Source organism: Leptosomus discolor, chromosome 16, assembly GCF_034619465.1.
Source record: "Leptosomus discolor isolate bLepDis1 chromosome 16, bLepDis1.hap2, whole genome shotgun sequence".
In the NCBI taxonomy this organism is placed as follows: Eukaryota; Metazoa; Chordata; class Aves; order Leptosomiformes; family Leptosomidae; genus Leptosomus; species Leptosomus discolor.
Genome location: NC_141406.1, coordinates 15,167,800 through 15,191,738, shown reverse-complemented (window position 1 = coordinate 15,191,738; position 23,939 = coordinate 15,167,800). Strand labels below are relative to the sequence as shown.

Here is a 23,939-nt window from a genome sequence, read left to right as displayed (position 1 = left end):
AGTTCTTTGCTAACTGGCTGTTGCTGTCTGCATCCCAATTCCCCTTAAAACTGTAATATCTCAGTAGCTTAATTATTTACTAGTTGGAAGTTACTGGCCCCCATTACAATACTGGTTTTCTTGCCAGGTTGCATCTCTGAAATTCAAGTGTTCTTTCGGGTGAGGTAACTCATAAGATCCTGTTTTGTCTTTTCTACCAGCCAGAGTGGTGAAGCACAAACCGAACACACAGGCCTTCGCAAGGCCCCTCGGGTCCTCTGGGGACAGGGCAGGCGGCTGCTCTGCCACCTACCAGGGCTTGCTTTCGCGGGCTGGACCTCTGCAGCCCTGTCGCTGTGATCTGCTTTTCTGTCCTGTTGGGGAGCTGCCTTGCACTGAGCTTCTGAGGAGGGAGAGCAGGAAAGATGATGGGGCAGATACTGCAGTGCTGGCTGGCTCTGGGGGCGGGGGGAAAGAGCGGATAGTTTTGATTCTGGCTTCTGTGATGTTTCTCTGGCCCCGTGGAGCAATTGGCGTGCTAATACCAGAGCAGACCTTTAGACTACAGCTGTTGCTCTCCTTGGGTGTTAGGCATTTGATGGCCTGAGATACTACTAGGAATTACTAGAGGAAGACTTGAGGATGTTAAAAATTAAAGAGTATTAATAATTGAGGATATTGGCGTGGCCTATATTTAACATCCTGTATAACAATCTCTTTTCCAGTAAAAGCTGCACTATAGGAATGGTTCTTCGTCTGTGGAGTGATACTAAAATCCATCTTGATGGTGATGGGTAAGAAACCACATTAAAAGGATAAATGTGAATGTCCTTCCCTACTCGGGGGCTGCTCTAGGAGAGATTCTCCGTCACCTTGCAAATGAAGTTCCAATTTTGGATTCATGGCTGCAGTCCTCTTATTCAGACAGTGAGTTTTTGTCTTGCTGCCCTCAAACTGCTCGGTGGAACCTGTGATACCCAGTGAATGTTCTCTGAAATCCCACTCGAGGGGTGGAGCTCCCATTCCTGGCAGCCTCCGCCGGGAAGGGTGTCCGCTTGCCATTCTTATTTGGGAGGATGTTGGAAAATCGGTGATACAAATTCTCATCCCTGATGCTTTTTGACTGTGAGTGCCCCTATAGCTGCCTTGCGGTAGCTGTTTGTAGAGTGCAGCCTGTGATGCAGAGAAGAGCAGTTTCTGACTTTGTTTTTTCCTTCCCTCCTTCTTTCTGTTAGTGGCTTCAGCGTGAGCACTGCAGGGAGGATGCACATCTTCAAGCCAGTGTCGGTGCAAGCCATGTGGTACGTGTGTTAATTACCTTCGTTGAGAAAGAGGCTGTCATTTCTGTGAATAAATTAAAAGCAAATAAACAACCTGCATTTTGGCATTCTCCAGCATTGGTACTTAGTGAGCTGCAGCAGAGATGCAGCTTCCCTGGGCCAGCAGGTAGCCGTCCTACAGAGAGGGACTGTGAGAACCCCGATCCGAAAACAGGATCGTCTGCTCCCGTTCAGCGCAGCCACGCGCCCTTCAATGTGAGGGAAACGGCACCAGTGGGGTGAATAAATGTGAAAGAGCAACTTGAATTCCTCAGGCTGCAAACTCAGACTTTCCTCTTTTGCACATTTTTTGAACTGGCTGAAGGAGGAGGCTCAGGACCCATTGCCAATCCGATGGCATTCCCTGTGTTCTGCCTCGTTCCTGGGGCCCGGCTGCTTTCCAGGCCGCCCCGGGTGCCTGGTCACCTTTCAGCTCCTGTCACCCCTCCCGTGTGCCGGGATTCTAAAACGCTGAAGCAGAGGTGGCTGAATCAGCAGCAGCTGCGCCAGCAAATTCCTTCTCCAAGAGGCTGCTACCCAGCCCCACACGGAACAGATGGATCTCCTTCGGCCTGGGCAGTTTGCTGGCTCCTGGTGGAGCCTCGAGAGATCCCCGTGCTTGCAGCATCCGGTAGGGAAAAGCTACAGATGTAGAGAAGGACGTCGTGCGAGGGATGATTTGGTGCAGAAACAAATGAAACTCTTGTTGCTGTCAGTTTTGAACTCGGCCCCTCCTGTTGGCAACCTTAGATGTGGTTAGTGTATTCAGTACAATGACATCTTTGGAGTAGAGCCTTAAAAAAAAGAAGGAAAAAAAAAAATGAGAAGGGAAGGAAAGAAAAAGTAATGCTAGAATTTGCAAAAACAAATGACCCAATCTGGGCCTTGTCCCTGGAGCCTGTCAGGGGCCAAGAACGCTGGTAAATATGCGTTTGACTCCTCGCTGAAGGTGGTTTGAAAATTGTCCATGTTCTTTATTTTCCTTTGGTCTGGCTTTACTGGTTAGCTAATGATTAGATCCCAGAGCGACTTGTGCCTTGAGCTTGCCTCTTAATCAGGAGAAGATTTCAGCCTCTGCCTTGGACTGGCTCTTGAGAAGGCCTCCAAGGTGCAGTTTGTGCCCTCGCTGAACTCTGACACAGTAAATCTGCTGCTCTCAAAAAAGCAAACTGCAACCAACAGTGCCAAAAAACTTTTTTTTTTTTTTCCTCTGTGAAAATCTCTCAGATCCTGCTCTGCCTGTTCCTGCTGCTCACCTCTGCACAAATTTGTTCTCCACACTTACAGGTCTGCTCTACAGATCCTCCATAAAGCCTGCGAGGTCGCAAGAAGGTACAACTACTTCCCGGGTGGGATGGCCTTGGTCTGGGCCACGTACTACGAAAGCTGCATCAGCTCCGACCAGAGCTGCATCAACGAGTGGAACGCGATGCAGGACCTGGAGTCCACCCGCCCCGACTCTCCAGCCCTGTTTGTTGACAAGTCAGTTCTGAATTTGGTTAGAACGGGTTGGCGTGGCTCGCTGGAGAAATCCCCCCTTCTCCCTTCCGTTCCGCCAGTGGCACATTTCCTTTCTTTTCATAAACATCTTCAAATGTTTTTTTTCATTATAAAAATTGCTTTTAATACAAGTCTTTGCCGCCACTCCTCGGTACTGTACGAGTTGCCCTGTGTGTTTGCTGCCAGCGCAGAGACGTCCTCTCCTTTTCCTTTCCAGGCCAACTGAAAGGGAACGAACAGAACGGCTCATTAAAGCCAAACTTCGGAGCATCATGATGAGCAAAGACCTGGAAAATGTGACTTCGAAGGAGGTAAATATAAACATTCCTGCAATCGTACCCTTCCTGCTAGACTCCTTCTCCGGGGAGTGCTGCGCTGGTGAAGAGACACCACGTGACTGGGTGTCACTGGCTTTTGAGCGTGTGTTTCCAGCTGTTGCGTCAAGGCTCTGCTCTTTGGCTCTGCTGTACCTCCGTTCCCTCAGCTGGGAAATCAGAATACCAGCGTCAGTGCATTTTCCAAGGCAGTGTGTGACTTCGAGGTGCAGAGCGCCTGGTCTTTGCCGACCAAGTGGCATCAGAGGCGATGGCTGCGTGACAGTTGGTTGTAGCGCACGTAGGACGAGCGTCCTGATCTGCGCTTGCTCACGAAGAGCAAAGTCTGGGCCTTCCTCTCCCCTGTTGGCTTCACTTTAGTTTGTTCCTGAACAAATGTCGGAGAGGCTTGCAGACACCGCTCTGCTGGTGAGATTGTGGATGGAAAATCGCAAGTCAAGGCTAAAGCTAGTTTGGATTCCTCCCACAGGCTGGTGTAAATACGTCCAGCCGCAGTGCAGATAAACTCAGAGCAAATGGAAATAGTTCTTTTTGGGTTGGGTTTTTGTTTTTCGAGGGAGGCTGTTAACATGCAGGGCTTTCCTTCCTCGAGCTTAGCGCTGGAGGCTTCGGGTACACTCTTGTGTAACAGCAGCGTTACGAGCTGTAGGCGTCAGCCGAGAACACGTCTGTCTGTGTACGTGTTCTTGACTCTGGGGGCAGGCAGGAGGCTTTGATTTGGCTGCAGCCGTTTTCCGCGCTGGGTTAAACACAGTCGTGCCACTTTGCGTTGCCCCTTCCTGCAGCCGAGGTGCGGCGAGAGGGCTGTAGGTCTGTGCCCTGGCGATTTGAAGTGGGAGAGCACTGGAAGTCTCTCTCTTCACCGAGAGAGATGTCATGCTGCTGACATTATTCACTCCTTGCTTCTAATGGGTTTCACATTTTTTGGTTAGCTGCTCTCCAAGGTCTTAGGTTTTATCTCTCAAGATGAAGCAGGTACCCCAAAATACTTTTTTTTTTTTTTTTTTTTTTTGTACTCTGATGTTATGTGAAGCTTTATTTACAGATCTTCAATTTGGGGCCCTAGGATACTCGGAGAGATGCCACGTAGTGAGATTCCTTGTCTCCAAAAGGTCGAATCCCTCTTGCTGTTTTTAATGAAGTACAGAAAAAGCGTTTGGCAAAGGAGCGCCAACAAATGTTTCTATTGAACAGGCATGATTCTGGGTTTTCTGCTCTGCAGATACGGAATGAGCTGGAGAAGCACATGAATTGCAACTTGAAGGAATTCAAGGAATTTATAGACAATGAAATGCTGCTTATCCTGGGTCAGATGGACAAACCGTCTCTGATTTTTGATCATTTATATCTGGTAAGCTGCTGTGTTGGGAGCTCCAGAATAGCAGGAGGCTCAGTGGGAGTGACCTGACAAGTGACTGGGCTTAGAGGAAGCTGGATTTGGGGTCGAGCCTGACTTGTGCAGCGTGAGCCAGCCGTGCAGCCTGCCCTCCTCCCCTTTGTGGGGACTTCACTCCAGGACCCCTAGTGATTGTCAAGGCCCGCAGTAGGGAAGCCCTTTTTTCGGTGTTCTTGGTTTTCCTGGCAGGTGGGTGCTGTTTCAGGAGTAGCTCAAGTTCTCTCTGCGCCCGCTCCTTTTCTCCTTCTAGCGATGGAGGTTTTTCCTTTCTGACAAACGAAAGGTCCAGCTGTGGGCCCTGCCCTGGCGTGACCCCCGTTTGCTCTTTGGGTCGGCTGAGGGTCGCTGCATTGCTTTTCTCCATTGAGCCTGTGAAGTTCTGCAGGCCAGAACCACCTAAGGAGTGAGGCTGAAGGTGATGTGCTTGGGCAGAAGCAAAGGCCGGTGTGTGTTTTGTCTAATCTTTTGCCACTAGATGGTACTCCAAGCAAAACCAGGCACTGCCATCCGGAACAAAGCCTTGCTCCAGATGAGCCCATTTGTGCCCCTTACGGTTGGATCTTTTTTTTGTCTGGAGAGAGTCAGAGGAAGTGCTCATGTTTGAGGGCAAAACCTGCTTTCTAAACCCTTTTCAAGCTTTCTGGTTTGCAGGGATGGGGGGCATCCAAGGTGTAACCACCCCCATAGCTTTCAGGATTGCCCCGCTTCTTACCTACCTGTGATCCCAGTCATGCCGCACAGAATCATTTCCTTTCCCTGCACTATTTATCTCTGTGGTTAAAAACCCAGCATGACTGGGGGCAGTGATTTGAGATGTGCTCAGCCACACGCTGGCCTAGAACTAACTCCTTAGGTGAGGATGTCGTGCCCTTGTCCGCTCCGTCGGGAGGTCCCTGCCTGCTCAGGACAGGACAGCTCTGCGCCGAGCTGCGGGGCTGGCTGCCCTGGTGCCATATTCCTGTTTCAGAAGCTTGCTGAGGCTGGGGGGTTGCGGAACCTCCGGCAAAAGGGAGGCTCTTGGGCTCCTCTGAAATGTGTGTTCTGTGGCTGTTGCAGGGGTCCGAGTGGAACGCCTCCAACCTCGAGGAGCTGCAGGGCTCGGGGTGAGTACTGCGCCTTTCAAGCACCAGCCTCAGGCTCTGAAACCTCCGGCCGTTTGCCTTTAGCTTACATTCAGGTCTCTGGAGGTGACATAGGACGTTTGTGGGCTGTGGGGATGAGTCTGGGCCCGTTCCCAGCCATGTGGGTAACTCGGTCAAGAAATCTTCCCTGCCTCATTTCTATCAATAACATGTACAGTGAAAATAACAAAACTCCTCGTTTGTGAAGTCCATCAAGATCTCCGAAACCCTCCGGTGTGTAGCAGCGGAGCGTGAAATGGCCGTGCATACTGTTGTGTCAGGTGTGAATTCCTGCAGGCTGCAGAAGAGCAAATATTACAGCTCTAAGCTTAGGAAAAACTCTATCTAAATGGAGCAGAACTTCCTGTGGATGAGCAATCTCCACCTCACCTGCCCAGACAGGCAGCTGCAGGGCTGTCTTTCACCACGCTCTCATCACCGCAGCACTTCTTGGCTTGATTTACTTCCACGCTTTTTGGACGAGTGAGAATTTTACATATAAATATTTGCTGCTTGCCCAAGGCACACACCAACCTTGATGTGAGAAACTGAAAAATATTGCTCAACAGCATGACTGAAAATGTTTAGTTTGGAATCCTTGGGAACAGATGTCTGAACGTCTTTGAACAAGTAACTCAACCAGCGCGTTAATACTGCTGATCTACGGGGAGGCATCTTGACGTGCGGCGTCTAAAAGTCAAAGCTGGACAAATTCTGGAACAAATATCCCATGTCCTTGACTTGTCTGAACGACAGGAGGTGATAAATCCATGTGGGCATTCGTTCTCCCCGGGTACATTGTAATCCCTGCTGTAATATTTGGCAGGAATCGGGAGATGCCATGTGACTCTCATTTCATATTTTTGGTCAGAAAGCAGAGAAAAGGATGGTTTTGCAGCTAAAGCCTGCAGTTGAAAGTTGTCCTTCCTGGGGTCTGCTCCCAGCTCTTGCCCAAACGAATCGCTGGCAGCTGATCCCCTTTTCTTCAGCGCCCCAGAAGCTGCGCGTGGCGCGCGGTGAGGTGTTCCTGGTTAGGTGACAGAGCCTCGGCAGACGGGATAACGTAAACTCCTCCCTCCTGCGCCCGAGGTCTTTCGATGCTTTGAATGGGGCACGCTGGGGGTGAGAGGTGGGGGAGCGGACAGGCCCTGCGCGTCATGCCTGTGCCCCCGTGTCCCCGGGTGTCCCCAGGGGTTCGGGATTAAGGCAGTGGGTAGAACCTGAGCGCTCGTGTCGCGTCAGACTTGGTGCGCTTCACCAGCTCTGTCGGTTCCTCTTTCGCCACGGCGGCAGTTCAGCTGGATTTTTTCCTTTTGCTCTCCACAGCATCGACTACATCTTGAACGTGACCAGGGAAATCGATAATTTTTTCCCCGGTTTGTTCGCGTATCACAATATCCGAGTGTACGACGAGGAGACCACGGACCTCCTGGCTCACTGGAACGAGGCCTACCACTTCATAAACAAGGCCAAGTGAGTGCGCTGGGAGGCGGGACCGAGGGGGAGGGCACACCTGAGCCACGGGGCCTGACACCGGGCCCTGGGGGTGTCACCCAGCCTGGAGCTGGGCCCTCCTGGAGCCGCGCCACCACCGAAGGGGCTTTTGCATTACTGCTTTGGCCAGGAGTTGTCCGTGTCCCTGGCGCTTCCCCGTGCCCTGTCTCTTCCTGTCCTGGCATTAACCTGTTCCTAGCCTATCATATTTTTTATTATTATTATTTTGTTTTGCTTCCAAAAGGAAACGAGGACATTTCCTGTTCTCAAGAAGTTCTGGAAATCCTCCAAACCGTGTCTGTGTTGGATTAGCCCCAGCTGTCTCTGCAGACAAGAGATGGTGACAGAGCCCGTCAGCCTCTGCTGGGCTTTTACACTCAGGTTGTTCCTGCTTGTCCATGTGTGCAAAGACTCGGGCAGGCAGGAGGCTTCACAGTGGTCTCTGAAGTGGCAGCGTGACTGAGGAGGCCCTTCTTTAACTCCCAGCTTCTCTGGAGAGACGTTTTTCTCACGGGCCACTTAATCCAAAACGTTTCTCACCTACTGAGCCGTGGTGTTAGGGTGGTCGGGGGGACAGAGCGCTGTCCCTCAGCCGTGTAAAAAGGTCACGACAGATACCATAACCGGGAAGATGAGACGGATTTTCCTGTTTGTCCTTCTGCAGGAAGAATCACTCCAAGTGCCTGGTGCACTGCAAAATGGGTGTGAGCCGGTCAGCCTCGACGGTGATAGCTTATGCCATGAAGGAATTTGGCTGGTCGCTGGAAAAGGCCTATAATTACGTGAAGCAAAAACGCAGCATCGCGAGACCGAACGCAGGCTTCATGAGACAGCTTTTGGAATATGAAGGCATTTTGGATGCGAGGTAAGGCGACAGGGTGAACAGAAAGGTGACCTGCAGGACGTAAAGCAGCTGATTGTGGGCAACCTCTCGTGGTTTTGTGTCTCACAATACTAGTTGATCTCCACGGAGTTCCGCTCAGGCAATAGGGTTTTCCGTTGAGGTCTTGCACACGCGAGTGTCGTGCTGGCAGAGTGAACGTGGTCCTGTGGCCTGAAGGCTTCTCTTCGGAAGGGCCGATGCAGAACCCTGGGCTAATGGTGTTTTTCTAAACCTTTTCTACGCCGAGCCTCCCTGGATGGAAATTAGCCGTCTTCTAGGGCGATCTGCTCCGCTTTAATCCAGCAAGGGTTTCTCTGCCTTTGGGGAGCATGTTCGTGTTTCTCAGCAGCCAGTACTGTTCAGCAAAACATTGTTCTTGTTTTATGAGGCAGAACTGAGCTTGGCCAGTGTTGGAGGCAAATCGTTTGCCGTTCTGGGTGACAATGCCAATCACTAGTCTGTTGTGGCAAGCGCTGTAGTATCTAATGAGAGTTTCTGCGTGCTCCGCTTGGCTTCTGCTCTGCTGGGGGAAGAGGAGGGAAATTTTTCACTCTGGTTCAGCAGGAACTGGGCCATGAGGCACGCAGAGATATTGCTTCAGAGTGTTTTGCTCTGATGGGGGGAGGCTCTGCGCCCCTCTGCCCTGAGGGACTCCTGCCTAGGGCCGTTCCCGTCATGGGCGCGGTGCAGGGCACTGCTGGGCCAGAGGCTCTGGAGTGGGCAGGCAGGAGGGACAGAATCCTGAGGCTGAAGATGGTTTTGTCCCAGGTGGAACTGCAGGGCTGGACCCAGCGGTCGACCTTCGGGTTCTGGGTTGTGGAGAGGGAGGGACGTTCCTGGAAATGAGCGTCCGACGGTTCAACCATAGTCACTCGTGTCTTTGTCCTTTCCCCCAGCAAGCAGCGCCACAATAAGCTGTGGAAGCAGCAGGCGGAGAGCAACCTACCCCAGCACACCGACGGCACCACGGGCTCGAGCGACTTCTTGCTCGAGAGCTTGGACATCGACCTAGAAAACCGCCTGGCCGACCTGGACACGCCTTCGCAGTCGGCGTACCTGGACAACCGCGCCGGCACGGAGGTGTCCGTGGGGTTTAACTACTGCTTCCGTCGCCTCTCGGACACGCTGCTGGAGAACAAGATTCCCGGTGACAGGGAGGGCTTTTTCCATGTGGAGGAGCTGGAGCGGGACGCGCTTGCGGAGCGCGCTGCCTCACTGGTGGGACAGCCGCCGTCTGCACCTTCGGAGGGGAGGCTGCTGGAGACGGCAAAAGCCCTGGAGACAGCAGAGCCACTGGCAGAGCTGAGCGGTTTCTGCGAGAAGGAGGTGAAGAAGAAACTGGACTTCAGTCCCCGGAAGGGAAGGATAGTGCTGGGCCCCGGGGACCCAGGGGAGGACAGTGTGAGGGAGGAAAATCCGATGGAGAAGTGGAAGCGGCGTTTGTCGGTGCACAAGGAGGAGAGCAGGCTTAATAGAGAGAACTTGAATAACAACAACAGCAAAAGGAGTTGCCCAGAGGATTTTGAGGTGCGTATGGAGTTGAAATGTAGGTGATTAGCATGGCTGACTCTACTGCAAGTGAAACTGCTCTTCTCATCTTCATAGCACAGTTTCATTTGACTTGGATAAAGCCTTTCATTCCATGATGAGCTGCTTCCTTTTCGAAGTGCTTCTGAACATGGCTTTGCTTGCCCAAGCTATGGATTTAGCTGCCAGAGAGAGAGCGCACGCGTGCGAGTGCCCTGTAAACTGCTTTGGGCCACTCGCTTGCATGACCGTCGCTTGAACCGGTAGGTATTCTTCCGTCGCAGCTGCCGGCTGCTGAGGTAGTACGTGGCTTTTGTTCCTGCTGCAGGGCCTTAAGAGAAGTGGAAATGGGCTTCGCTTCGAATCTGCTTGGCTGTAACAGTATCTGTGGTCTGTGTCCCTCGCTCCGCTGACTGCCGCTGGCCTGTTCCGTGCACGTTTACCTGTCCCTGTTTTCTTTTTTGCAGCACGATGCCGTGTTTGGGATCCTCAGTAAGGTCAAGCCTTCCTATCAGTCTTGCGCCGACTGCATGTATTCCTCGGCCGGTTTGTCTCCTGACCCCTTTGGGGAGCAGTGCGAAAAGCTGAACGCCAGCGCGGCGCGGCGCACCGCCACCATCTGCACGCAGCCGGCCCTCCTCTCCCACATCCATTCCGGCCTGGCGGACCACCTGCCCAGCAAGGCATCCTCGGAGGAAGCCATCAGAACTAAAAACGACGAGGCTCCGCTTCCCCTGTCGGCAGGAACGGGTGCTTTGGAGGCTGGCACTTGCAAATCACTCGATCCACACTGCAGCAGCGTTTTGCTGGAGAAAGGAAAAGATGCACCAAAAACCCCGGTCAAAACTCAGCTGCTCAGGAGAAACTCGCACTGTGACAAGAGCTTCCTTAATGCAGAAGTGGTAAAAGAAGAGTCTCTAGCCAGAAAAGATGGCAGACCTACCAAGGATCTGAAGTACTTGCTGTTCGGCAAAGACTTGGAAAAGCCAAGTGCCAACAGCTACTTGATGCAGCATCAGGAGTCTCTGATTCAGCTGCAGAAGGCGGGCTTGGTTAGGAAGCACACCAAAGAGCTGGAGCGGTTGAGGAGCCTGCCCTCGGTCGCCTCGTCGCTGCTCAGAGAGAACCCCCTGAGCAGAGTTGACTCCAGCATCGTGGAGGAAAGCGAGGCTTTGATTTCCCATCACGGCCTCGTACCGCTTCTGGGCCCAGCCCCCTTGATACCCGAAGGTGCAGAAAACGAGGTGGAGAAGTTAGAGGTGAAATGCGTCTTGGAGGGGATCTCTCAGAAAACCTCCACGCCTGTCGTGTGTCGGTTGGAGCACACGAGCAGCTTCACCAAGGACTTCCTCAAGACCATCTGCTACACTCCCTCCTCCTCCCGGAGCTCCAACCTGACGCGCAGCTCCAGCAGCGACAGTATCCACAGCGTGCGGGGCAAGCCCGGCCTGGTGAAGCAGCGGACTCAGGAAATTGAGACCAGGTTGCGGCTGGCTGGCTTGACTGTGTCCTCTCCTCTGAAAAGGTCCAATTCCCTCGCCAAGCTCGGATGTCTTAACTTGTCCTCTGAGGACTTATCAAGCGACATGGATGTGTCGACCGTCACGGACTCAAAAGAGGCCGTTTCAAGTGAGTCTTCCGTGCTCTGTGAGCCACAATCCACACTGAGGAGCGCAGGCGGCACCTCTGCACTGGCAGCGAAGTCAGCGGCCGGGAACTTGAAGAACACGCTTTGGCTGGGCAAAAGTTGATGTCTTCTGCGAGGAGGGAGTCGGGGGCTGGATTTTGGGGTTTTTACAGCATTTATTCATTGCACCGATGCAGTTTCATCATCTGACTTGCAGTAGTTCATCTGATGCCACCTCTTCTTCCCCTCCTTGGACGCTTGAGTGGGGAGGAAATAACCGTAATGGGTCATGGTGAATGGCACAAGGGAAAATAAAATGTGTTGCATGGCTTAGAAGAGGACTTTGTGTGTGAATCGCCTGTTGTCCTGCAGGGTGCTGTTCCTAGTGCTGTTTGCCAAGTCTAACAATGTGGGTTTGTGCGTGTATAGATGGATAGATATCTCTATCTATTTATCTATCGATCTATCTATATAAAATGCTGAAATACTCTGTTTCAAAGACTCAAAATAATTAGTCATGACCTTTTTTTTACAGAAGACACACAAGTCTCTTGTTAAAACAGGGCACTTGTGGAAAAACCCTTAAAATGGTGACATGAACGCTACCTCTGTTCTTGCTGACTTATCGTTTTGGTTTGTTGTTGGGGTTTGTTTTCCAAAAAAAGGCTTTTCTTGCTGTTGTTGGAAGGTATTCCCTTCATGTTAACTGTCAAGGCCTGGAGGAGCGTGGAGACAGGCTTTATCACCCCGAGCGACCTGCTGTGAAGTGAAGGAGTATCGACCTGTGTTCGTGTCGGCTGTGACCTGCTGGTGTTCGTCCGTCTTCGCTGTGTGACCCGGTGAATTGTCAGTGTCCCGTGATGGTGCCGGAGGGACGCCCGGAGCGTGTCGCTGTCGCAGGCTTATGCTCATGTGGAGAGGCGGCGTGTTGTTTGGGTGGTGTTGCTGTCGTCGTGGTTTGTGATGTCCCAGTACTAGTGGCGAGCCTGGCCAGTAAGTGACCGTGGACCCCAGTGAAGCTTTGTGTAACGCTGTGTCAGTGTCGTGGATCCTGTGTCGGGGACCCTTCTGCAGCGCGCTGTCGGTGACAACGCTGTGCCAGTGAGGTGGCCGAGGAGGGACGGCTCTCCCGGTGTCCCACGCCTTCGAAACCCCAGTAGGCAATAGGTGAACGTGTGTCTTTTCCCGTTCTCGCTGTTGGTTTGGGTAGAACAGTTCCTGCCTCCTCGGCTTGCCAGCGGCCTGGGAAGCTGTTGACAAAGCCCGGGGGGTGATTTACACCGGGTGTCAGGAGGCTGGGTGGCCCCAGAGCGGGGAGCCTGGGTGTCCGTGTCCCAGCTCTCACAGGGCTGCGCCAGGCTCCTGCCAGGGGTGACAGAAGCATAAATCCTGCTCTCGGGGGGCGCATCCCTCGCGGTGAGCGGTCAAACAGAAAAAATACAGGCTCACTCAGAGAGAGAGAGAGGGATACTGAAGGCGTGGGTGACATCTGTCAGAGGAAAGCTGGCGTGACCTGCAGGGAGCTGCCCGTGCTCGCCCTCGGCGAGGCGCCCGTGGTGCTGCGTGCTCGGCAGCGGTCGTAGCCGAGGAAGCGCGTCCCTTCCCGTGCTAGAGTCTGGCTCTCGGGGACCCGTCTCACCGTGTGCTCCTCCCCTCGCTGTCCTGCTGTGGGAGATGAGTGAAATGCAGCAGTTCAGCGATGCCATACGAAATGCACGTTTTCTTAGAATATTTTGGGCAGGCAGCCAGGTCAGGAACTGCTCTGTGCGAGATGCCCTGGCCCAGGTGGGAGGGAAGAGCTTGAGAAGCGTGTGGGGGGACGTGCTCCGAACCTTGGTGCTCTTTGAGTCCCGTCTGAAACCGTGCTGGCTGCTCGTGCCTTCGGGGCGGTATTTTGAAGCAGGCTTGGGGATCAAAACAGATCTCGGAGGTCAGCGACGGCAGAGGGATGGATTTGCTCAGTGAACAGCCAGGCTGTGATGAGCGAGAGCTCTCCTGCCTTTTGAAATCTCCGTCAAAAGCCATTCTTAAAAATCCTGGCTTTGAGGTGAGGGAGAGAGTAGGGCTGCAAGCAATTGTTCTTGGAGTCTGTATTAATCAAAAATCCGCTGTCTTGAGGAAGGGAGACGCGTGTTTTGATGTCCTGAATGCTCAGAGTTTACCTTTTTTTCCTGAAGCGTAAGACCCCGCGTTTTTCTGTCAAATGAGAGGAGTTGTAGGGACTGGCAATCAGTAAATAAATGTCCCTCCTTAGAGAGTCTTCAGTCTGATGTACGTTTGTAGCTTAAGGCACACTCAGCCTGTTTCACCCGTGAAAGCTGGTTTGAAGCAGAAGCTGCTGCGTGAGGGAACCCTGGGAAATGTGCACAAGTCTTTGCTTTGTAGGGCTGAGAAAACGCTGGGTCGTGTTTAGAGCCAGCCTGAAATACCCTCCATCCCCGCTGTTGGTGTGCCGGGGGTGCGCGTCCACATCTACTGCAATAAATTTCCTATGTTTGTGTCAGCTTTAGTGTCCTTGTTTACACCCAGATTGTGATTTCTGAGAGCAGGCAAGCAGCCGGGCCACCCGGTGGGCCCTGGGGCTGGTTGGTGCCCGCAGGGCTGGGAGCAGCAGCCCGGGAGGACTCGTGTGCCTCCTGCCCAGCGAGCCCTGCCCGTGGGTTTGATCCCAGCACACTCATCATCGGCCTCGCCTCGCACGGGCCCCTCGCGCTGTTGCTGTTCTCAGCTGTATGTGACACCGGCACCTTCCTCAGCGCTGCAGGCACTTCCCATCGTTGCCCGGCCAAGGGAAGAAGCGAGGGTTGGATTTGACTGAATTCAGAAAAATTCCGTTAACGGATGCAAGCGAACCTACACGTTTCCTTCCTGTTTTCTCGAGTGCCTGCCGAGCTCCGCTGCCTACAAACCGCCTTCCCCCACCTCTCGCTTGGACTCAGCTCTCACTGGACCAACCCCACCGCTTCGCTCCTCGGGCCCGGGGCTCTGTCGCTGCGTCGTCGGGACAGAGACACGGTGTAGTGGGAGTCAGTCTCAAAGCCAACGTGCGCTGGAAGCACTAGTGTGCCATTTCGAAGGGTTTCGTAGCCAAACGTACGATGCTTTGCAGACTTCGTTAGATTTGTTGCATGAGACTGTAGATGTTTGTCCTCGCCCACGTGTTGTAATTGTTCTTTTACAATGGAGTGCCTTAATAATAGTTTACAAATACTGTGTATTTATGCTGAGCTGTTCAACTCTGCTGTTTGCTGGTAATTTTCTTGTTTGGTTTTTTGGTGCTTTTGGTGTTTCTGGTGGCAGTGAGACCGTTACCACTTCTGCATATCGACCTCCCATCCCCGGTGAGCTCAGCACTGCTAACCACTTCCCTTCCGCTCTGTACATGGCGAAACCAAAGGGCCACGTGGAGACGCCACCGTGGCGGCTGCAGCTCCCGGCGCCCCCATTTATCTATGCATGGCTGCAGAAACGTGGACGGGGGTTGTCCGGGGAGCCGCCCCATCGCCGGCCGGCCACGCTTTGCTCAGCCGATTGCCGGGTGTGAATCAAAACCCAGTCCCGTTCTGCCAGAAAACCCAAAATGCACAAAACTGGCACCTTATTTCCAGTCCAGGCTTCTGTCGGTCTGTGCGGTAGCAATAGCTGTCCTGGTCGTCCTTTCCACGAAGGTGCCCTTCGGCTCGGTCACGTCCTGCCGTCCCCCTCAGCTGCTCTCTGCCCGGGAGCCGGCTCCCGACCTGGGAGGGGGAGACCGTCCTGGTTAGACCGTGAGCAGAGACCCGGAGAGGAGGGGCGGGTGAGTAACGTGTAGCTGTTCCAGTGCATTGCTGTACTCTGCGATAACAACGTTCCTTTTATTTCATGGTATTTGTTAATTCTGGGTTTATATTTAAATATGCAGTATCTTTTGTACTGTACGTGCGCGGTAGGGGATGCATAATGCACTTTTTTTTTTACTTTCGTTTGTAAAAATGTACTGTATATTTTCTGTGCTTCTTGTGAGAAAAATAAACTTTTTTGGTTTTCCTTCTACAACTGAGCTTTGCAGCATTCTTGGAGGTGGGGAAGGATCAGCCCGGCCATGGGGCACAGGCCTGGCGGGGGCGGGAAGGAAAGGAGGCGACGGGCGCCTATCATCGGAGCAGCAGCCGCTGTCCCCTGCCTCATGTTATCTCTTCCCCTCCTGGCTGTGCTCCCCCTCTTTTTTGGGGGGGTTCTGGTGGTTTTCTGCTGTCCCTGAAGGCCAGATCAGGAGATGCCTTCGTCCATCTCGGTTGCGTCCTTGCGGCACTGGACGTGTTTCATCTGCGCTGCGGAAACCCCCCCCAGAGCTGCGGCGTGGGCTCACGTGCAGGGGTTTTAAGTGGAAAAGGGAAGGGAATAAAAAATACGCTGAATTTCTGGAGGCAGGAGTAGAACAGAAATCGGTAATTCTCTGCCCAGCCTCTGCAAGAGACCCCAGGCTGGGTTGAAGGAGCAGCTGCTCGTGTTTCAGCACGCGTTCCCCGGCACCGAGCGGATGTTGGCAGCGGGGCGGCCGCGCGTGTGGAAGCGACGCCTGCGCCGTGCTGAGCCCTCCCCTCACAGAAAAGGACTTATTTGGAGAGGGGCTTGGTGCTGCTGCAGCGACGTGGGCTTTTTCGTTCCCACAGACCCGTGCTACCGTCTCCTCCGAAGAACAGATCCCCGGTGGGAAAGCCGAGGAGCTGAACCCTGGGATGCAGCTCTTCTGCCCTGATCCTGCTGCCGCCCCATGATCCACCCGAGGTGGGACCAGCCCTTCCCGGGCATTCACCACATTTTGCCTTTAAAGGCAAACAGCGAGTATCTGTCTCGTGTGCCTGCGAGGAGTCTTGTTACCGCCTGGGATTGTTCTCACTCTCGGAGCTGCTTCAGGGAGGAAGATGTCAGTGTTTCCCTTGGCAGGGTAGCAAAGCGCAGACTGGGGATGCTCTCCAGCTTTGGCACATTTGCTAATTGCCTCAAAGAGTCGTTAACCCCCACCAGAAATATTTGCTTTTTAGGGGTTTTGGGGGGGTTGATTCAGCTTGGAGTTGGCAGCTCTTTGTCACCCGTCAGTCGAGCGCAGCGAAGCGTGGTTTACTGCCTGCCCTCCCCACCCCGGCACCCAGCCCCGAGGAACTGCGACCCTCTCGCCGGGTCCAGCCAGCCGGACCTGGGCAGGGACCAGCGCTTTGCTGCTAATTGGTGCTAATTTGCCGACTCCTCATGCGCACAGAGCTCAGGCCACAAACTCGTTGGGGTGAACAAAGTGACTGAAGTCCTACAGCAGCCTTAGCAGAGGCTGGGCTTGATTCTGGTGCAAGAAGGGTGCTGTGGGAGAGCAAGGGGCTGGGGAACACCTTCCTTTCACCTCCAGGGTGTCACCCTGCAGCCATAACGTGGGACACGCTGGCTGACGCCACTTAGTGTCACCGGCACCTTTCTGGGCTGCTCTCACAGCTTTGCAGGGACTTACAGAGTTCACCAGCTGGGAAAATAATCTGCAAATGATGGAGGACGGAGCCCCGGGCTCCCTGGGATGGGTTTGTGAGGGTTTTCACCTTTTCCTTGCACCTGAAGGCATCTCTGGTGGAAAAGTGGCTCTTCCCCCAGATGTGGGATCAGGGTGCTGAGCTGGTCCGCCACTGCATGGGCAGGTACCCGCTGCAGGAGCTGCAACCGGCATCTGACGCTTCCCCGATCCAGGACAGAGACCCCGGGCTGAGTCGCCCCAGCACGGAACGCTTGGCTTTGTGTCAAGGCCTTCCGAGAGCTGCCCGGACATGCTTCCACCCGAAGGAACTCAGTGGGAGCGAGCATGCACGCGTGTGTGCAGGTTTTACACCCCGGGGTTAGCTCTCGCCAGCGCTGAGCTACAGCAGAGCTGGGAGCCCGAGAGCTCTGGTCTGGGGAGACAACTGCTTCCTCACTGTAGCGCGCTTTGGAGGGCCTTAGGACAGAGCTGGCCCTCAGCTAATGCCGTTTGCGGGTCAGATGTTTGCTGTTAGCTCATTTAACTCACAGGTGCCTCAGCTGATTCACAAGAGGATGCTCCCTGCTCCTCGGGGCTTCCCAAAGATGGACACCTCCCCACCATAACTGCAGTTTGGCGTCTCACCGGTTGCATGTAAGAGGTTCTACGTTAGAGAGGCACCACAGGACAGGACTGTGACATGGCCGGAGGGTGCCCTGTGACTGCTGGTGAGTTGGTGTGTCTTTTTTTGTTCTTGTTATGATCGAAAGTTGGTTCTTTACGGAGCAGTTCTTGTTCTGGCCGAATGTTACATCCTGTTGTGATGTTGCCATGGCAAAGCCAGGCAACATCTGGAGCAACACAAGTTCTCTCCGGCGACCGTCGGAGGGTTTATTTATAGCCTCACTGGCGAAAGGAGATGCCTGAGCATGAAGCCACCGTGGGCAGATCGTGGCGAGGGCAGCCTGACACTGGGTGCCCTCCTGGTTGGGACCCGGGGCGGTGGGAAGACATGAGATCCAGCTGGGCCCCTCACCTCGCCTGCCCCATAGAGGAGCCTGCAAGCGGTACCGAGCAGTAATCAGAAAGGAGCAGATCTCCTCAAGGACCCTCTGACTCCGTTCTTTGCCCCTGATGGGAGGAGAAGGGTTCCCTACCAGTGTTGCCCAGTTTCATGTTGGGGTGGTGAGCAGATACTACGATGTTATTGGGTGAAAAGATCAGGTTTGGCAGGGGAGCGAGGCTGGTTTTAGCGAACAAAGCGACGCGCCCGGAGGAGCAGCGAGGAGGACGCGAAGGGCCGCAGCTGCACTTCCACACCAGCCGCCTGGTGCAGCAAAGAGGAGAAGCCGCTGCGCCGGGAGCGGGTCTCCAGTGCCTGCAGCCCCAGGAGGGCGCCTCCGTGGCTATTTACACTGGGTCGTGGCTGCACGGCCACGCTCGCCCTGAAAGAGGTCGAAATGTAAATATTTTTCTAAGCAGAAGCTGAGCTGAGCTGGTTCCCGCAAGGGCTGGAGGGACAGCGGATGCGGGGCTGCAGCAGGCATGGGCTGAGTGGCGCTGCCAGTGGGGCTCTGGCCCCGTCCAGCCGTTGCAGATGTGCTGCTGTTCGGCGCTCCTGCGGTGGCAGGTCCTCTTGGGCGTTTCCTATCGATAGCAGCAGCTCTGCTGCTTCAGCCAGGGGAGCCACTGGGCCGGGGAGCAGCTCATGAGCTGGTTCGGTTTGCTCCGGCCCTGGCCCTCACGCTGGGTGTTGCATATTCCCTAAAAGTCTCTTCCTCTCTGGTCTGAAGGATGGGGCAGCAGCGATGCTGCAGCTGCCATTTCCTTTTATGCAGACGGTTCAGGAGCAGAAACTGCGTTACTCCCATGTCAGACTTCACTGAGTGTTTAATAAGCAGCTCGCAGCGAAGCGGTGCAAACCACTGCAGGGCAGGGCAAACCCGGGTCTGGTGACACAGCTCTGCAGCTTCCACACCAGCCCTGGGCTCTCGGATCCCCGCGTAGGGCAAGCCAAAAAAAAAAATCACGATGGTATCTCCAAATCATGACGGGTTGCGAGAAACCTAGAACGTAATCGGCTTTGGCATGGGGGACCAAGGGCGTTGGCTCAAGGGGAAGAACCCCAAATTATTGATCAGGTCATCGCGCCAACGTGTCTGGCAAGTTTATCCCACAAAGAGGTGACTTGGCTTTAAAATTTCATCACTCCCGTTGCAGCAAATGCTGCAACATTTCCCTACCCGGCGGGATCGGTGCTGTGAGGTGCCCCCGCACTGCTGGTGTCAGCAGGGAGCATCGCCGGCTGCTGGCTCGGCTCAGGAGCCCGGCCGCCGGCCCCGGTCCTGCTGGGAAACGTTTGTGTTTGTTTTGGGCAGCCTCAGCAGGGATTTCAAACTTCCAGCGGTAACAAATGGTGTTTTGTCTCGCTGCAGAGCAGCTCTGCAATGTGCATTGATAAAAAACTGTCCCTGCAAGGGGGCCTGGCTGGCTGATAAGGGCTGGAATAACCGTTGTCCCTTGCTCCTTCCCCTTGATGGTGACCGGCACTCACTTCTGAGCCGGCTTGTGGATGAGGTGGTGGCATCATGAGAGACCATGGTCCAGGCTGCACTCAGAGGGCTGCCAGGGTCCCCAGGGGCACTGGATGAGGCCCCAGCGGGATTTTGCAGCCCCCCTGAGGGTCAGCAGGATGCCCTTAGCCTGGAGCTGGTGGGCAGGTCACTGAGGGGCTGTTTGCAACCTCTTAGGGCTGACATTGGGGTAACAACCCCTGCTGGGAAGCGGCGCCCGGCTCAGCCCCGGCACCGCAGAGGTGCCTGCATAGGCTGCGCCTCTGCCTGCGGCTCTTTAGGGTCCATCTAGGTGTTTTCCTGCATCCCGCCGCGGGATGCTTCCCCGGATCGGGCTCGGGCAGCCGGCACCTCGTGCACCATAAAAGGCAAAGAACTGCTGGGGAAGAGCTGCTGGGGTGGGAGCCGTGGCGGCCGCCGCGGCTGGCTGCAATGCCAGGCATCCCGGCTGTGTATAAACGGATTAGAGCCCTCCAGCTCCCCTGCTCCCCCTCCTTCCGGAGAGTTTACAGGAGCCCGTTTGGCAGAAGGATGATCCAAAGGGAGGAACTTTCTGTTGGGAGGGTTGTTTAAAGAAATGCCCAAAGCGTTAATCGAGATTTTTGTGAAGTTATGTTTTGGAGTCTCCTAAGGGAAACTTGTTTCTGAGGCTGCTGTCAGGCTTCTCTGTTTATCTCGGGAAGACTTTTTGATGTCGCAGTAATTCCCTTAGCAATAACATATTCCCGCGGATCATTCCAGCTGGTCCGGCTCTGCCCTGCGTGCTCCGTGCAGGCAATATCTCTCCCCAAACCCCTGGGATGCGGACCAAGGCTGCGTGCCGCTTCCAAGGAAGGAGCGCTGGGGGAGACGCTGCATGTCTGCCAGGCACAGGGCAGGGAGGAGTGCCAGGGGCACGGATGTGGGTTTCCAAGCTCTCCGTGAAACCCACGGAGGAGCTGACGGAGGTGATCCTGCCCAGACGAGCCGCAGCAGATGACCTGGCAGTAAACCACACTGGAAGCAGCGAGATCGGAGGGAAGCCAGGGAGGATTGCTGCACGGGACCATAGGGAATTATTCCTGCAGCAGGTTGGGGAAAAGAGGAGAGTCCCTGAAGAAAGATGCGGGTGGGTAGCAAGTCCTGCCTGTAAAGGGCTCTGGACCAGCACATTAGAAGCTGGGGGTTGCTCTGACAGTTATTCAGGTGAGATATATTTGGGTAGGGACCAGCGTAGCATCAACTTTGACAGCTGTTTTGTTGAGAGAGAGCCTCCTGCCCTGCCGCAGAGGATGGGCTCCATCGTGCCAACGTGCATTTTCATCTCTGCTGGCCATGAGGCTAAAAAACGCCGATTCACATGACCCAGGCACGGAGGCTTCCAAGCTGCCTCCGTCTCTCCCAGTAGCGGAGGAAGGAGAAGGCGGTGCTGAAAGTCTGCCGAGACCCAAGGTGGGAAGAAATCTTGGCTGGCCAGATTCAAAGCATTTGGACCAGGAATTACGGTGACTGAGCTCCCGGCCATGGAAGCCTCCACCTGGCAGTACTATGGATATTTACGGGATGACACAAGTAAAGCGAGGGGGAGAGACTGCGCTTCTTCCCAGGGAGCCTCTGCAGGGATATGCGAGGATTATACTTTGCTGCAACTTGGCCAGGAGGGCCTGGGGCACAGGCTGGAGAGGGGGGACCTGCCCGACCCTGGGAGCGACACACAAGCCCCTGCCAAGAAGTCAGAGATGAGCAGCAGCGGGCAGAGAGGGCAGCGGGGGCTGGCAGAGGAGCCGTGCTTGGAAGACCACCCCATGTCGAAAGGGTGGGGGAGAGGGGAGGAGGGTGAAGACCCTCCGAAGGTGTACGAGATGGAGGTTGGGCACAGGCGAGCGGGGACGGGCAGGACGGTGAAGCCGGTGGTGTACAGGCTGGAGGAGAGCGAGTACAGGCGCCTGATCGAAGAGGCAGAAGCAGAACCTGAGGAGGAATGGGAAGCGACAGAGCACAAGGTACCTGTGATTCAGGAGGGCTACGCAGGGGACAGGAAGGCGGCAAGTCCGAGCCTAAACAGGCTCAACGCTTTCCAGGGAGTCCTGAGGAGGCAGATAAGCCGTTCGGACTCTGAAAGCAGTGCAGAGAGCAGGCAAGTGAATAAACTGACCCTGAACTCTCCCTCAGAGCGAAACAAGCCAAGTGTCCCCATCAGATCGGACAGCTTCGAGCGAAACGCCATGCTCATGGATTACATTTTGCAAAGCAAACAGGAGGCAACAACATCTGTTTCCTACGTCCCCAGAGAAAGCAGCAAGGCAGCTGAAAGCTTCAGGCAGGCGATGAGCTTCGCCCCCCTGCCTGACGGCACTCCGGACCTCTGCCAGAACAGCCAGACCGGCGAGGAGGAGCCGGCCAGGAAGCCCGAGCCAGACAAGCAGGTAGCGACGAGCCTCGAGAGAATGGTCTCTGCAGTTGCAAATTATGCTTCGGTGGCTAAAGACACTGAGAAGCTTTCAAGACAGAGCAGCAGCCAGCTCCTTGAGAGCAGGGAGCAGCTCGGGGGTGAAGCAGATGCAGGGATACTCGACTCCTACGGCCAGAAAAAAACCCCACCGGCCCCTCCTGTCAGGTCCCACAGCAAAGAGAGCCTGGCTTTGAGTATGAGCAAGACTGTGGCAATGACGGAGGCGCTGCTGGAGCCCCGCAGCGATGCAGTGAAGCCTGCCAAGGAGCAGTGGGTAGCTGCAGGAGCGGAGCAGCTCACTGGAGGCAGGACTGCAGGAGGAGGGGGCTCAGAGGAGCCGGAGCGGAAGGGGAGGAAGAGTCAGGAGGATGAGAAAGTGCTTAAAGTTGCCGACGCAAAGAAAACCTTCGAAAAGCCCAAGCCAGCGGAGGGGAAGGCAGCGCCGCCACCGCCCAGCGCTGCCAGAAAAGGTGAGGCGTGACGGCTCTGCCGCGGGTGGGCTGGAGCCCCTGGTGCCGTGGGGCCAGGGTGGATCCACAGCCGAGGGCTGGGCGGTGAGGGGAGGTGGGAGCGTGGCGGTCGCGAGGTTTTTCAGAAACTACCTGCCTCGTCCCAGCCGAGCGACAGGCGGGATGGGCTGGGGGCGGGGAGAGATCTGTGGTCCTAACGGGGCAGGGCGAAAAGCCGGTGTTGATTCGCATCTACTGTCTGCTCAGTAAAAGCACTTCTTGCAGTGAAACTTTTTTGTGAGAAAGAGATTTGCTTTTTAAGACTCTCCTGTATATAAATAAGCGTAATATCCAGCACCCCCCTGCTGCTTTTCATGGATGGATACAGTGCCGACGCGCCCGCATACTTTCTCCCACCACCATTTAGGATTATTTGCTGCTGTCTCTCTAGGCACCGGGTGAGCCAATGTAGTTTTATTTTAGTTATGGCACAGGATGGAGGCATTACTTTCCTTTTTCTCCAGCACTGTGACTTAGCTGAGTAAGGCTTTCAGGAGAACGATATCCACTTGGAAGCCCTTTCACTGAAAACTATGGATAAATGAACTTTGTTTAAATTTTACTGGTAAAACAGCAGTTAGGCAGAAATAGGGATTGATTAGAAGTGAGCGTTTGTTTGAAAGTTTGGATCCTGCAAGGACTCATGTTGGTTAACCTGCACCTTCTGTTTATTGACAATCTGGGATTGTGGATTTCCTTATAAGGGAAAATAAATGTGTTAAGGCACAGGAAGCCTTTGCTAGTTTTGAATTGAATATCATGTTAACTTAAAAAATAGGTGTGATTATCCCACCACGCTTGGTACGCTGTGCTGTCAATTATTGCCACTCACAGAAGTCATGAAACCAAGTCAGGATATGAACAGAGTTTGTGTGTGTGTCGGCGACAACAAAAAAACCTACGGCGATGAAAAATAGACCCTGTCCTCTCAAGAAACATCTGAAGACACACTGTCATTTAAAGAAATAGGGTTGTGAAATATTTGTCACCGTAAACTCTCTGCCGTCTGGCAGACTGGGGCTCTGCACATGAAGCAGCGCTGGTGCTGGCGTTATCAGGGTGTCTGGATCCCCACAGCCTCTCCGCTGCTCCTCGAGCGGGAGATCTATCCGATGAAATGGCACAGCTGATCTGGTGTGTTTTCCTCAGCCAGAGCAGACAGAGGGATGTTTTCGTCAGCAAGGAGGCGGGCATCCTTTGCGGGGAGCAGAAGGAGCAGGTGGATGCACCAGGTGATCTTACACAGGGAGGGGGCGAGAAGGGAGAGCAGGGAATCCCACTCCAGCCCTAAGGCAATACCGGCTACAGCTAAATCACTCCTGACAGATGTTTACCTGCTTGTTCTTCAGAAGAAATAGGGAGGGAGGGTCAAGACAGTCTATTTCAGTGCTGAACGCTGAAAATGCTGCACTAAAGAAGAAGAGGAATAGCTTCTCATTTTCCTAAATCTGTGACATAGCCTCGTTTGCATTTGTTTTGGGGTTTTTTTAATCTGATTCTGAATATCCATCTTCCTGAATCTCGTACTGCCCAGCTGAACAGATCTTGCATCTGTTTACCATTATGTGATTCCTTTCTTATATCTTCTTATTCCTTTCTTACACCTCTGACTTTTCCAGCACCTTTGGTCCAACTTGATCCTAGACAGCAGGGAGAGAAGCAGAACAAGATGGCAAAAGGATTCAAAACTGGTTGAATAATGAGGACAAGACTAGGATGGGTGATAAGTGTAACATGGAGCGCTACAGGGACCACGGTGCCAAGCCTCA

The 23,939-nt window shown here is 54.1% G+C and overlaps 2 protein-coding genes across 3 annotated transcripts in view; both read left to right on the top strand.

The window, feature by feature from the left end:
• The window catches only part of SSH1 (slingshot protein phosphatase 1), a 37,353-nt gene extending 25,831 nt beyond the window's left edge, over nucleotides 1-11,522 (top strand). Inside the window, exons 9-18 of the mRNA XM_086474014.1 lie at nucleotides 705-773; nucleotides 1,215-1,280; nucleotides 2,586-2,780; nucleotides 3,016-3,109; nucleotides 4,356-4,484; nucleotides 5,586-5,632; nucleotides 6,977-7,123; nucleotides 7,809-8,009; nucleotides 8,924-9,554; nucleotides 10,022-11,522. Of these exons, the coding sequence (XP_086330140.1) occupies nucleotides 705-773; nucleotides 1,215-1,280; nucleotides 2,586-2,780; nucleotides 3,016-3,109; nucleotides 4,356-4,484; nucleotides 5,586-5,632; nucleotides 6,977-7,123; nucleotides 7,809-8,009; nucleotides 8,924-9,554; nucleotides 10,022-11,305 (2,863 nt within the window). The 3' untranslated portion in view covers nucleotides 11,306-11,522. The remainder of the gene's footprint in view (nucleotides 1-704; nucleotides 774-1,214; nucleotides 1,281-2,585; nucleotides 2,781-3,015; nucleotides 3,110-4,355; nucleotides 4,485-5,585; nucleotides 5,633-6,976; nucleotides 7,124-7,808; nucleotides 8,010-8,923; nucleotides 9,555-10,021) is intronic.
• Nucleotides 11,523-17,369: 5,847 nt separating this feature from the next.
• Nucleotides 17,370-23,939, top strand: part of CORO1C (coronin 1C) — a 55,940-nt gene continuing 49,370 nt past the window's right edge. Inside the window, exons 1-2 of one of the 2 annotated variants that reach the window (XM_086474460.1) lie at nucleotides 20,733-20,952; nucleotides 20,989-22,131. In XM_086474460.1, coding sequence (XP_086330586.1) covers nucleotides 20,733-20,952; nucleotides 20,989-22,131 — 1,363 coding nt within the window. Of the gene's footprint in view, nucleotides 17,386-20,732; nucleotides 20,953-20,988; nucleotides 22,132-23,939 lie in introns of those variants that run through there. The other variant, XM_086474464.1, reaches the window with a different exon arrangement.